The following is a 14,931-nucleotide window of genomic DNA, read 5'->3' as shown; positions in this document are numbered from 1 at the left end:
CAATTATGGGGTGTCATCATATGCCGTTCCCATGGAAACGCGAAGATCAAGAGAAGAGAGAGAGGGCGATAGAAGAGTGAGAGGGCGATCAAGAGAAGAGAGAGAGGGCGATCAAGAGGAGAGAGAGAGGGCGATCAAGAGAAGAGAGAGAGGGCGATCAAGAGAAGAGAGAGAGGGTGATAGAAGAGTGAGAGGGTGATCAAGAGAAGAGAGAGAGGGCGATCAAGAGAAGAGAGAGAGGGGCGATAGAAGAGTGAGAGGGTGATCAAGAGAAGAGAGAGAGTGCAATCAAGAGAAGAGAGAGAGGGCGATCAAGAGAAGAGAGAGAGGGTGATAGAAGAGTGAGAGGGTGATCAAGAGAAGAGTCGGTGTCGGTGCTTCCAGAAACATTCACTCCTCCATCAGAAGAAGTGAGGCCTGCTGAGCCAGCTACAGTCAATGGTGCTCAGAGCAGGAACCAGCGCTCAAGAGAAGAGAGAGAGTAATGTAACCTCCTAATGTAATGTATAACTCCTATGAAAATGTTAAAAAAGTGCTCAAACTTCACATGTGTGCTAACAGTCCAGCCGTGAAGACATCTACGGGACAGTTTTGAGATATCTTCAAATGCCGTTGCCATGGCAACACAATGCTCACCATGAAACACGGTTTTCTCATAACTTCAGTGAAAATGCTCCAAACGGCCCAAAACTTCACAGGTTTGGTAACGATGCAGCCATCAACGCATCTAAGCGTATTATGGGATGTCATCAAATGCCGTTGGCATGGCGACAGATCATTCGCCATCAAGTTAGTTCAAAAGTTTGCAGTTTAAATATTCTGCTGCTTTTCCAAGCCTTTTTACTTTCTTTTCTTCTCTCATCACACATTCAAGCCCCCAGTGTTCATGTATCATTTCAATCTAAATTATTCACTTTCTTCTTACACATTACATTTCAGCATAGCAATTCAGCGTCAGCTTTTCAGCATAAAGCATTCCCACTAGCAATTTCTTCAGGAATTGCATTCTCTAGTTACTAATATTATTGACAATAGCTGCAATATAATTCATTGTACAATAATGAATTTGAATATTTAAGTTTTTCCTACTTTAACATCTGGGGAACAGACCTATGGTATATCAGGACAATTGTTTACCTTTTCATATGTATCTTATGGGAGTCCAAGTCATTCTCGTCAGATAGAGTATTAGTGAGACAAATCACAGCTATGTAAAAACAGAACACCTTCTTCATATGCAGTAGAAGTTTATTTTTTATTTTATTAAATTGCAATCAAACAGGTTTTCATTAACTATAAACGAGTAATGGTTAGCTGTTGTACATATAGAATTTAAGTGACACAATCCCCTCAATGCTATAGTATTGATTTTTCAGCACTAAAGAAAAAGACACTAAAGGAAAATGGATAGAGCTTTCCCACAGAAAACAATTGTGGCTGATCAAACCTGGTCAATTGGTAACATTGAACATTTCTTTATCAGTGGTGGACCATAAGAAATGAATTCAAATATACAATACCATTAAAAGTCTCAGTGCAGGCTCTAAATTCCCCCTTTATTCTCTTTCTGAGATGGTACAGACCTACATGGGCTTTGAATTGGAAACACACTGCACACACACTCTTGGAGGATGTGACAGCTCCCCCCTCAGGGCTCACAGAGGGATGAGATGCTCATTTTGGGTCGCTGGATACTGAGACAACTGACAGGGCATTCTGGCCATCTGATGAAACAAAAAAGGAAAAGTTAGCAGCAGATTCCACATGAAAGGCTTAAGTCTTTGTTAGTTCAACCTGATTGAAAATGCAAATGTCATTACAGGTAATCTTTAGGAGACCAGAGTGAAAGTCAGACTGGGGAAAGTGCTGAACGTGCTCTGGGTCCAGCTTGTTATGTATTTAGTCTGTGAAAACAGTTGTATAATGCCTTGTGTGGGGAAGCTTTAGCAAGTCTGAGGGTTATCTTTAGTGCTTCAGGCTTCACATTTTCTACATTTTTAAAGAGCAGGATGTAGTTTAGGAGATGATTGATTTTGAATGTGACTTAAATTATTGTTTTGGACCTTCTTTTAAGGGGTCTTGCAGGTCCTCAAACTGTATGGAAATGCGGTAAATAATTTTAGCCATAAACTGTGATGTACATAATTTAAACATTGCCACAGAAAACTATTTTATGTCTGGGAATAGGGTTGAAATAATTCTAGATTTATCAAGTTTTAACAAACTGTTTACAGTGCAATAAGCCTGCTTTCACATCTAGATTCAAAGCCTCATGATATATTTTTTTCAACCATGAAGCAGGCCTGCCACAGACAGGTTTACTCTCTGTGTTAATGAGCACCAGTCAAAAGTCTGCATAATGAAAACGATAATGCACGGTAAGAGGAAATACAATGCAGATGAAAAATGCATATGACAGCCGAAAATAAACTTTGCCTTAGTTGGCACTACATACAGACTGAAGCAATTTGTGCATTTCAGGAAAAAACAGACACATTTCTGCAGCACTCACAACTTTTCCGTTTGTGCACTGATGGGGGGAAGCGAGGAGGGTTTACTCTGCTGTTATGAAAAGCAGCCGCGGCTCTGCTGAATGAAAGCATTCTTCAGTGCGGGTGACCAATAACTTTTCTTCACTCCGTGGTTGATGTTAGACGCGTCAGCCAGGCGCGCCCTCTGCACATCACAGCTCCTCTGTACACACAGCCTGGGACGGGGTTTGATCTGGATGGACGCACAGAAACATTACACATGCCGCAGAGAGACTTCTGCAGCCGAATCGGGACGTTAGGGACCAGGCCCGGCATCACCGAGCTAAAAGGCTAAAAGTTAGCTGTCACGTTCATCCAGCCGGGAGCTGTCGCTGTTTTTCAGCCAAATACTAATACAAGGGAGAGCTGCACTTTTAGGTAAGCCATGCTCTGTCTTTCAATCGGAACTGGAAAGCTGTTTATCCCATTAGTATGCGAATAGTGTGTAGTAGCCTATGTGGCACTAAGTCTACTATGAGCTACTATTTCCTACTCAACAGGCTATAGTTATTTAAATAATAAGTGTTGATTGCAGTGTTTTGGCATACATTTTCCATCTGGTCTGATGGCTTTTCAACACATGTTCATGTCAAAGTCTGATCTGTCTATTTGAGCTTTACTTTTTTCTGTGAAGAGTGTTCTTATTCTTCTGGTAGTTACTCTTTTTCATGATGCTGTTTCCTAAAGACAGTTTAATAATATACTATATATCACTTAATGTGTGTTATGCAATGAAGACTAGAAAAAACAGATTATAACACTTATGTGACATAAACATCATTGGTAAAAAAAAAAAAATATGGCTATAATAAAAGGTGTTGTGTTGGCTTTATTCTGGCCTTAGTGATGATTATACAAGTGTTTGTCATATGTGGAAAACATCTAGGAATGTTATAACCTTGGAAAAGTTGAACAATGAAATTAAAACGGTGCAATGTGTAACAATTTAGTATTTGGCAGATGTTTCAGAGCAAACACTATGAATCATGCAGTTTGACGCCTCTTTTTATCTCATCTGTTGGGCATTTAACTGCCCACATTGATGATCCAAATGGTTGTTGACATTATGTTCCAGGGTTACTCTGAACACGCCCTATCTGACTTCAACACAGGAACTGATTTATCAGAGACAGGACAGACAACAGGATCCTTCTGGGGAACAGCCCGGCATAATCACACAGAGTGTGTGAGGTGAGAACACAGGAAGATTATAATGCATGGGGATGTTTTGAATTACTGTGTTTACAGATCATCTTTAAGGAACATCTAATCTTGAGCTTTTCCTTCCCGTAGATAGCTTCACCAGAGGTTACATCAACAATGGCCGAATTGGACGAGGACTATGGAAACTACACCTACGAATACTACATGGAGTACGGTGACTTGGAGGAACTTAAAGTAAACCACAGACAGAAGGAAACTATGCACATAATCTCAGTGGTCATCTACATTATTTCCTTTGTGCTCGGGCTGATTGGAAATGGAACTGTTATTTGGGTGGTAGCGTTTAAAAGCAAAAAGACAGTCAACAGTGTTTGGTTGCTCAATCTGGCATTGGCAGACTTTGTATTTGTGCTTTTCCTCCCTTTCTACATTGATTACATACTGCGAGACTTCCACTGGGACTTTGGTTTGGTCATGTGTAAGCTTAACTCATTTGTGTCCGTTATGAATATGTATGCCAGTGTGCTGTTTCTGACAGTGCTCAGTATAGACAGATATGTTTCTCTTGTCCACCTGAACTGGTCTCAGAAGTATCGCACTATAAAGAGAGCCTGGGTTGTATGCGGTTGCATATGGCTGCTGGCTGCTACCATAAGCTCTCCTGCGCTGATTTTCCGTGACACAGTGCGCCTACATGACAAGGTTGTGTGTTTCAACAACTTCCACACACAGGACGGACATACTGCAGTCATGAGGCACGTTATGATAGTGGTCATTCGAACTGCTGTGGGCTTCATTTTGCCTTTTACTGCCATATGTGTGACGAGCCTTCTTCTGACAATCAAGGTGAATCGATCTGGTGGCTCGGTTCGGGTGTCAAGCTTCTCTAAAACAATCTCTGCAGTGATTCTGGCTTTCTTTTTATGCTGGGCACCTTTTCATACTTTTAGCTTGATGGAGTTATCCGTACATTCCTCATTATACCTTCACAACATACTGAGAGCTGGCTTTCCTCTCGCCACCAGTTTAGGCTTTTTTAACAGCTGCATTAACCCCCTCCTGTATATGCTCCTAGGCAAAAAGGTGCGTCGTATCCTGAAGCATGCATGCCTGGACATTACTAAGAGTTCACTGAGAGAGCTCAGCCAGTCCATCTCTGCCACTGAGATGGAGTCTGTGCCAGGGGTTCAGCAGGACAGTGTCCCAGAGGAGCCTGTGGAGTCATCCGCTCTATGATTACAGCCATCCTCAAACTGTAGAGGTGGTGTATGAAAAACATCAAAGTAAGACCGGCTATAAAATTATCATAGCTGTCCCTTCCAGCTGTATGCTAAAGACTGTCTTTGCTTGTTTCACTTCACTTATGGATAATTACTCTCAATGGAAAAGCTGAGTCGAACTATGTATAACATGCACATTGAGTTATTCCTAAATATAATCGAAATATATTTATATTTCATTTGCATAACGCAAAATGATTTGCGAAAATCACAGCTGCAAATATTTTGGTAAATCCTTTTATTATTATTGTTTTTTAATAAATTGTATCATTTTATTGTTCCAGTTTCTCATATGTAAGCATTTGATACTTGATAGTATTTGTCTTATAAACAGAAACATTTTGCATTGGACAAAACAAGCATTTTAAAGATTTGACAATTTTCATAATCTTCTCTATTTATCCATAATGTAAGTAATCATCTGTTGCAGTCTTTTATCAAATGTATCTTATGTTTACTATTTACAGAATTGTTTTCACTCTTGAGGAACGACATCTTTGTTTCTTAGAGATGAGATATGTTGCATAGATCTATTGATAGTCTAACATTATAATGTTTTTATATTGATTTACTGACGGCTAGTTACCTATTAATGTGTTTTAAGATATTTAAACTAGTTGAGATTTGTATAGAAACTTTATTCTAATATATTTCAAATAAACAACATATGTTGTAATACATTTCTTATTCTGAACACCTGCTGCACTTTGAATACTTTCTGTATATTGTTTGTCTTGATGTTAAAAGAGTCTGCTGCGAGAAAGCAGACTTTGATGTTAAACACAGACCAGATTTCTAGGTGGATTCTAAGAAAAAGAATACACAAGCCTGTCGTAAACCCAGATGTGCATTTCCTTCCATTTCCTGAGGGTCTGTTTACCAGACGTATCCTGTTATTTCTTTTTAGTGAACTCTGACTTGGAGGGATTACATCACTGTTAGGATAACAAATAGATAGTCAACAATGCTGCTTTGCTGCCTAAAAACAACAACAAATAATTAACATCATGCCTTTAACAGAAGGTTGGTGGTTTTATTTCCTGTTATAGATGTAAAAAAACATGGACCGATGGCATTCTTCAACAACTACAACAGGGGTGTCAAACTCAAGGCCCGGGGGCCAAATCCGGCCCGTGACTTCATTCTCTGGGGCCCCACAAGAGCTTACAAAGAATATTATATGTTTATTATACGGTTACATGATGATTTACAGAAGCACGTTGCCCATAAACTACATGTCCCACAATGCATCTCAAATTAGACTTTTTTCTTCTAAATATGCCTTTTTTCTTAGAATGTGCCCTTTTCTGAGAATTTGACTCTTTTTTTTAAATGTTACTTTTTTTTCAAAATGTCACTTCCTTTTTTCAAAATGTCACTTTTTTGAAATGTCACTTCTTTTTTTTTATTTAGACTTTTATTCCAGAATTTGGCTTTTCTTTTTAAATCATTTTGTGACATTCTCACTGAAGAGACTTGCAATTATTTGCCCCAGACTTCGGCTTTCAGACGTAGTCAATTATGAAGTTATTACCTGATAATAATCCAATGCAGAGGCAATAATGTAATATATAATACATTATTTTATATATATATTTATATATGTATTTTGATATAGTCTTAAAGTTATAACCAACCCTTTGAGTGCAGCCATAATGCTGATGTGGCCCACGATTAAATTGAGTTTGACAACCCTGAACTACAATCATCATGCCCTCATGGCACTATACGAACAACTCAAGTGGACCTTTGAACCTCAATTTTATGAATTAAGTGATATTTAATGGGGCTCATTAATGGCTGAAAAGGCGAATTACACTAGATCAAATCTGAATACGAGGGCAAGCCCTGCTGTTACTTCCACTTCACCACAGATTGTAACAAATGGGTGTAGATGAGGGAGAGTGTCTGTTAAAGAGCAGAGGTGGGAGAAGTAGCCTACTCATATAGGCTATTATACTTCAGTAAAAGTATCAATACCACAGGGAAGGAATACTCTGTGACATGTAAAAATCCTGCATTGCAAATGTTACTCAAGTAAAAGTACAAAAGTATTAGCATCAAATTATATTTAAAGCACCAAAAGTAAAAGTACTCATTATGCAGAATGGCCCATTTTCGAACAATATATATTATATGATTTGATTATAATTATTGATGCATTAATATGTTTATGACAGCTGGTAAAGGTGGATCTAATTTGAATTCCTTTGGGTAGCTTCTGAATTTACGGGTGTAACTAAAATAATATTTAGGTGTGGATTATATTTAACATCGTTATTTCAACTCTGCAAAGTAATTTAATATATTAAATAAATGCAGTGGAGTAAAAGTACACAATTAACCTTTGAATTGTAGTGGAGTAGAAGTCAAAAGTAGCAACACATTTAAGAACTCAAATCAAGTAGGCCTACAAATCCCTCAAATTTGTACTAAAGTACAGTAGCCTACTTGAGTAAATCAATTGAGTTAATTTACACCACTGCACTTCACCACAGATTGTCACAAATGGGTGTAGATGAGGGGAGTGTCTGTTAAAAATAGTATTTACATTACCATCATGGCACATGTTGGATACCCCTATAATTGCCTTAGTCATTATTTACACAAAAATACTTTTTGATTATGTTACACGGGATTACTTAATCCGTGACGCAGCAGAATAACAAAACAGTGCTCCATCCGAGTCGCAGGCAGTTTTATGACACACACTGGCAAGGTAAGCAACTGGTCACGGTGGTGTTTAGGGCATATTATTATTACATTTGTAAATGATGTATAGTCCGGACACAAGAACTGAATGAAGGTTAGAGTCGAGAGTTTAAAAACGAATAAAGTTTAGTCGATTTGAATTAGGTTGATTTTGCATGTTAGCAGCAAGGGTTACACAGGAGTTTGACGTTAACGTCACAAACGTTTACATACTTTTTAACGAGGTGGCATTATTTACCATTAACATCCCACATGTTTAATGCATCAATGTTAGAAAATGGTTTTAGGACGCAAGCTAACAAGGTAAACTAATGCTAAATTATATCCATTGTTTGCTAACGTAAACATCATTTGGCCAGGAACGTAAACGTTACAGTGGTGTTTCGTTACATTTGGAAGGTAGTTATTAACATATTAAGAGCCTTAAAAAGTGCACGTCACAGCATAAACATAGCTGCTCTCTAGTGCTGAAAGCCCTGCACGTTATATGTCAGCTAATGTTTGTAAACGTAACGTCTGTTTTTCTTTTGCTAACGTCATTTACATGGAGCTTTTACGTTTCTCCAGGGTTAAAAAAAACACACAAACTTCGAATAAAGCCTTGGCACTTAACAATGTGACAACCAGGAGAGTTAAAGTTTACACGTGATGTTGCCTCTCTTGTTTGCCTGTTGTGAGCCGGAGTCTCTTTCCAGCGACACTTATCAAAGGAGGTGCGGCTGCAACAAACAATGGTACGTTAACAATATGTTGCTTCATCAATTGATTAGCTTAATCATCATGCTGTCATGCTTGTCTTGTATTTCTGCAGAACACCCATGTTGTGTGTTGTGTGAAAGCACTAGAACCTTTTTGATTTTGATCACTGATGGATTACAGGCAGGATTACAGATTTGCCAGTCACTATATCTGGTGCCAGGCTTTTGCTGGCTCAATTTAGACAACAGTTGTCAGTGGCTATCATTTGCTATTGCTTTGGAATACCAGGGACTCAGGCTGTCTGAGGGGAAAAGGCGAACAATAATATTAATGGCCCCAGCTGCATAACATGGAGCACCAGCCACAGAAAGTGTTCTAGCATAGGCCACCCTGTGGCCTATGGTTGAAGAATGTTTTCTTACATTTTGAGCATTACTGTACATTTAACGACATCCATTAGTAAATACTCCTCTTGTTTTCTTACTGTCAGTGCACCCTAGAGGGCACTAACTCACATGTTCTACAGGGATGGCACTTTACCATATTTTATATATCATACTGGCATCCAAAATTGCACCAGTGCCAGGGATTAATTCTAGTAAAGGCGATATAAATGATAATGCAATCGTTTAATTGAACATTGACTAACAGTCCTTTGATGAAAAGAAAAGGAAATATTTGCAGATAAATGTTTTCTGTTTGTGCTTGAAGCTCGCCCCGCAGCAACAGCCACAGCTGCCGCCAGTAACCTCCTTGAGGCTTTTGTGGATGGGAACCCTATCATGGTGGAGCCAGGAACCACTGTCTTGCAGGTTTCGTGCTAAATTCATGCATTTAATCACATAATATTGAAAGCTGTGGAGTCTTAATATCAAATGTAACACTGTGACTCAATTTTGTCACAGGCATGCGAGAAGGTAGGAATGCAGATTCCTCGCTTCTGCTACCATGAGCGCCTGTCAGTGGCTGGAAACTGTCGGATGTGTCTTGTGGAGATAGAAAAAGTTCCTAAGGTATGTCATGTCTGTATATGATTTACAACATGTATGTTTTGTTTCCATTCTGGTAGCCAAACTGATCATGCTGTATTCTTCCCCTTTTATGATGCATGAAATTACATGAAATGTTGTTCATTTGCTTTGTAGCCAGTGGCAGCTTGTGCTATGCCAGTCATGAAGGGCTGGAACATTTTAACCAACTCTGACAAGACAAGAAAGGCCAGGTAGGATGAAACTCAAAAGTAAATACATTATATTTGCTGTTGTTCTGGTATTGTAATAAATACATCTCTGTAATTATACTTAGTTGTCTTTTGGCACATTTTTGTGGTATTATGATAACTCACATCTCTCCAAAGCTAAAAAAAACAGTTCACACTTTTTTGTAGAAAAGCAAATATATATATTCAAATGGTATGTTTAATTTTAAACAGAGAGGGTGTAATGGAGTTCACTAGATTGTCCAATTTGTGATCAGGGGGGAGAATGTGATCTACAGGTAAAGATAATCACCACCAGATGTGAATTTCTAGACCTGAGTAGTGCATGACAAAACGTTTTTTTCTTTGGAATATATACATTTAATACAAGATTGAATGATACAACCAATAACCATTTTGTTTGAAGGACCAGTCAATGCAGTTTGGCAGTGACAGGAGCCGCTTCACAGAGAGCAAAAGAGCAGTGGAAGACAAAAACATTGGCCCTCTCATCAAAACCATTATGACTCGCTGCATCCAGTGCACTCGCTGCGTGCGGTGAGACACACATCAACATCAAGAGTGGGTTGAGTTGCTCTGATTGTCTAGACTATGTAAATATCTCATTATTTTTGCTCCTACAGCTTTGCCAGTGAGATTGCAGGTGTGGAGGACCTGGGTACAACTGGCAGAGGCAATGACCTGCAGATCGGGACCTACGTGGAGAAGATGTTCATGTCGGAGTTATCTGGGAATGTTATTGATATATGCCCAGTGGGAGCCCTGACATCTAAACCATACGCATTCACTGCTCGTCCTTGGGAAACCAGGTTGGTGTTCAACATTGTGATTACAAATGTAGGGTCAAAGGTTAGTTTTACCACTCATGATGTTTCTCTGCAGGAAGACTGAATCCATCGATGTTCTGGATGCTGTGGGTAGTAACATTGTGGTATATGAGGTGATGAGAATCCTGCCTCGCCTCAATGAGGATGTTAATGAGGAGTGGATCTCAGACAAAACCAGGTTCCTTTCTTATCACACAAGTTGACTTCACAGACATAGATTTTTGTATGCCGTTTGCATCAAAGCTAAAATCTTCCTTGCTTCTATTCTGACAGGTTTGCATACGATGGACTCAAAAGGCAGAGGCTTACTCAGCCAATGGTAAAAGACGAGTCTGGGCAGTTGGTTCCTGCGACCTGGGAAGAGGTGCTGACTCGAGCTGCTGGAGCGGTATGTCATTTTTTGATTAAATTACTTTCTCTAACAGTGTGTGATAGTGTGCAAATACTTGTTTCAGCTAAGGCTGTTCTGATTAACATCTGTTTTCTTTGACAGTTGCAAGGAGTTCAAGGAAATGATGTCGCTGCTATTGTCGGAGGCCTGGCGGATGCAGAGTCTCTCATTTCCCTGAATGATTTGCTGAACCGTTTGAATAGTGAAAACCTGTGCACTGAGGAGGTGTTCCCAATGGCTGGAGCTGGGTAAAGCTACATACAAATAAAAATAAAGATAGGACAAAGCATGTTGAACTTTCCCTGATGTTATTGTTGATGTTATGTTATCACATAAGATGAGGGTCAGTTTGGAAAAAAAGGAGTCCCAGCACAAAAGCTAAGCAGTGTATTGCTGTAGTTTGGGGCAGCAGCTAAATATATTTTAGCCACTTAAAAAAAAGGCAAAAACTAAAGAAAAAACAGTTTAAGTGTACACAATATTTAAATAATTTTCACCTCTTGTAGGTCATGGCTGAAGTGAAGCATCCTGTTGTTGTGGTTGGAAGCAGTTGCCTGCAGAAAGAGGATGGAGCTGCGATAATGGCTAATGGGATAGTGTCAACCATCGCTCAGAACGCTCGCGTCAGCAGTGCTGCAGAGGAAACATGGAAGGTTCTCAATGTGCTTCACAGGTCAGGGTCTTGGAAAATTAGAGGGAAATCTTTCAGGTACAGGGAAGTGGATGTTTACTGTAATATATGGACGTTTTTCCTTTCCCACCTCAGGGTTGCCAGTCAAGTGGCTGCCCTTGACCTTGGTTACAAGCCAGGAGTGGAGGCTATCAGAAAAAACCCTCAAAGTCCTGTTCCTACTAGGAGCTGATGCTGGCTGCATTACTCGCCAAGACCTCCCAAAGGAAAGCTTCATAATTTATCAAGGTCAGCAGTTTTACTGCACGGCAGCATAAGCTCTTTCATTTGCATTCATTTATGTATGGCAGCTGTGAGAGGCAGCAGATTCCCTGACTGATTCTTTTGTATGTTAAAAAAGGAACATTTTGAAATCCAAATTGTCCCTTTTAATTAAAGGGACATCCAATTAAATGTTTTGTGCCATAACTGCCCAGGTCACCATGGCGATGTCGGGGCACCAATGGCTGATATCTTGCTTCCTGGAGCTGCATATACTGAGAAATGTAGCACCTATGTGAACACTGAGGGCCGTGCCCAGCAGACCAAAGTGGCTGTGACTGCCCTGGGGATGGCGAGGGAGGACTGGAGGATAATTAGAGCCATTTCTAAGGTGAACCAGAAAAAAAAGGCTTTATTACAACAATCAGATTAATTTTTTAGGTCTAGTTAAAAATAAAAAGTTCCCGTGGTGCTAAAACAGGTAATAGTTGTTAGGGTCCATTAAAGCTTTATTTACCTAACCAAAGAAAAACGCTTAAAGAAAACTCAATGATAACTTAAGTTGTTAGGAAAAGACTCAGCCCAAATTAAAATAACAAACAAAACTGCTGGTAAAATGTCCAATTGATGAAGATTTGTCCAACTCAAAAACTGTCTTTTCAATGCAAATGTATAATCCAATAAAATAAATATGTCAAATTCAAAAAGCAAAAATAGAATCCAGTAATGCATTGGAAAAAGAACAACATCCAAAAAGGAATCGAACTCTCCGGCATTTAATGAAGGATGGCAACATTATTCCGGCTCTGGCTGGGTAAGCTGCTCAACCCTTATGGTCCTCAGGCTCACTGGATTCACTGCTGCTACCTGTTTCTTGAGGTACCACTGTAAAAAAGAGCTAAATATTTTTTTGGTGTACTTTCTTAGGAGCTGCAAGGCTCCCCTCTTCCTCCTCGATCGCTTCTTTCCAAAGTAAATAAAACACACATCCTTCCCCACACAATTCCCTCTTCCTTTGTTCCCCAGGTCACGCCCCCTTGTACCTGTAGGGAACAACCATAGGGAACAACACACCTGATTAGTGCATTTTGTGGGAGGCGACAAGTCCAGCAAGGAGAGGACCAAACTGCATCAGGAGTTTAACCTTCCCAGGCTTTTAACACTACCATGTATTCCCCTTCATCTGTGGAACATAAAACTGTTTCTTTTTTGGTCTCTTTTTAAGCTTGTTGGAGTCACTCTGCCATATGACACCCTTGATGAAGTCCGTCAAAGACTGGCAGAGGTTTCCCCAAATCTGGTGCGATATGATGACGTTGAGGAGGCCAACTACTTCAAGCAGGCTAATGAGCTGTCTAAGGTCAGCTGCTATCTTCCTCCAGCATGTGTTCAGTTGATTACATAAAGCTTATTTAAGTGTAAGCTAATTCAGTTTATTGCTTTACGCTGTTCTCTCTGATGATGGTTGTATCTGGATTATCTCTTTCAGACAGTTGACCAGGCTGTCCTTACCGGACCTTTAGTCCCTCCACAGCTTACTGTGAAGGACTTCTATATGACAGGTAGGTCACTAGTGCTCTGGAACGGCTCTGACTAAACCTAGTCTAAATGTTTTCTCTATTCCAAAGTCCTACAGGAAGTCCTGCAGCAGTGGTGTATCATCATCCTTAATGTTAATATAATTGTGTTTATGCTTTTGTAGTTGTTATAAGGAAACTATCTAATATTAACACTAATTCAACATAATATAGCTTTTAAAGCTGCATCAAAATCACAATGTGCGATTATTTGGCCTTTTTTTATTTCGATTTGACATGAATACAAAATCTGCAATTTCCACAAAAGTGTTACATTAAAGCTGAATAAAGTAAAGTAACAAGGCCCCAACGTGTCCTGGCAAACCTGGAAAAAATAAAATCAGAATTGGGAGAATACAATCTGTTCAACAAATGTCTTGGTAATATATTTAATATGAGATCTTGTCACTTGACAAGAATAATATTAAATGAAGAAATATCAATGGGATTTTGCAGCCATGCTTTCTGGAAATCTCAACCAAATGCCTTCATACATTGTTGGAGAATGTTTTTTTAGTTGCTGAGGTATTTTCAATTTTTTCCCAGGTTAATGGGTTTTTAGTGTAATGACTAAAGCCCCCTGAGAAAAAATAGTGATATGGGGATGTAATAAACACATTTGATTGATTTAAATGACATCAAGTAGTGATGAAGCACTTCTATAATTATTTTTTTCATCAAATGAATGTCATGTTCTAGTTCAGAAAAAATTCCATTGCAACTTTAGTATTCATTTTCTATGTACATTTCTAATTCATAGAATAATCACCAGCCATTTTCCTCTAGTTAGACTCATTATACAGGTAAATGTTGGTCTTCACAGTAATGTTGTGTGCTAGTTTGAAATGTGCTTTAAATCTTTACTCACAGATCCGATAAGCAGAGCCTCCCAGACGATGGCAAAGTGTGTGAAAGCTGTCACAGAGGGAGCACAAGCTGTGGAAGAGCCAGCCATATGCTAAAGCACAATGGATAGACAATCCTTTAAAAACTAAATATATACGCACAAAGCTGCAATTTGCACATTTCTAGAAACCTATTTGTTTGCACTGTTTGTAATAGCACATGTATTATTATCTTTACACATAATGGACCTAACATACTTTACGAACCTGCAGAAACGTGAATGTGCTCCTTGCAGAGTGAATATATAAGCTTAGGGTTTACCAAATTTCCAAAGATGCACCTTAAATGTTTTCATCTGTTAGAAAGTTGACATTTGTATTGTATATGATTGAGGTTTAAAATGATTATGCTTCAGATGTAGGTATAGTATGTTGTTTTGTAAAATTAACAACGTGTACCATGTAGAGATTATATTTTCCTTAAATATGATGTGTATAGTTATAGAGGTATTTGTATAATATTTAACAAACCAGTTTTATGTAGCAAACCTGCATTTTTTGCAAACCACTTATTTTACTTTGTGCTGTTATTTATAAAAATAAAGATAAAAACATTTTAAAAGTGTCAAAATATAAATGCTGGTGCCATGGATGGCACTATTCTGTTTTGATGTGAAGACACTTGTCAACTTCTCTCAAGCTCCTGTATTTCCCTGGCACGTGGTCCATCATCGGGGAACAGCCGGCAACAGTGACAGCAGGGCTGGTAACTCACTCACATGGAGAACGAGAGC

At 39.0% G+C, this 14,931-nt stretch overlaps 1 protein-coding gene and 1 pseudogene across 3 annotated transcripts; both read left to right on the top strand.

Annotated features, from left to right (window-relative positions):
- The first annotated feature begins 2,605 nt into the window (after nucleotides 1-2,605).
- On the top strand, nucleotides 2,606-5,767 carry gpr1 (G protein-coupled receptor 1). 3 transcript variants are annotated; one of them, XM_034128410.1, is made up of 3 exons: nucleotides 2,606-2,909; nucleotides 3,607-3,722; nucleotides 3,829-5,767. In XM_034128410.1, exon 3 carries the CDS (start codon nucleotides 3,852-3,854, stop codon nucleotides 4,929-4,931), a length of 1,080 nt encoding a protein of 359 aa, XP_033984301.1. In that variant the 5' UTR covers nucleotides 2,606-2,909; nucleotides 3,607-3,722; nucleotides 3,829-3,851; the 3' UTR covers nucleotides 4,932-5,767. The 3 variants fall into 3 exon arrangements, with proteins under 3 accessions (XP_033984301.1, XP_033984300.1, XP_033984299.1); XM_034128409.1 differs by having other exon boundaries at nucleotides 2,610-2,909; nucleotides 3,644-3,722; nucleotides 3,825-5,762; XM_034128408.1 differs by having other exon boundaries at nucleotides 2,610-2,909; nucleotides 3,825-5,762.
- Nucleotides 5,768-8,376: 2,609 nt separating this feature from the next.
- On the top strand, nucleotides 8,377-14,744 carry LOC117481320 (annotated as a pseudogene).
- The last annotated feature ends 187 nt before the right edge of the window (nucleotides 14,745-14,931 follow it).

This window comes from Trematomus bernacchii, unplaced genomic scaffold, assembly GCF_902827165.1.
Source record: "Trematomus bernacchii unplaced genomic scaffold, fTreBer1.1, whole genome shotgun sequence".
In the NCBI taxonomy this organism is placed as follows: Eukaryota; Metazoa; Chordata; class Actinopteri; order Perciformes; family Nototheniidae; genus Trematomus; species Trematomus bernacchii.
This window is presented reverse-complemented; position numbering and strand designations above follow the sequence as displayed.

Coding starts and splice junctions, on each gene's coding strand:
- gpr1 (XM_034128410.1), top strand. CDS start 3,852: ATGGCCGAATTGGACGAGGACTATGGAAACTACACCTACGAATACTAC.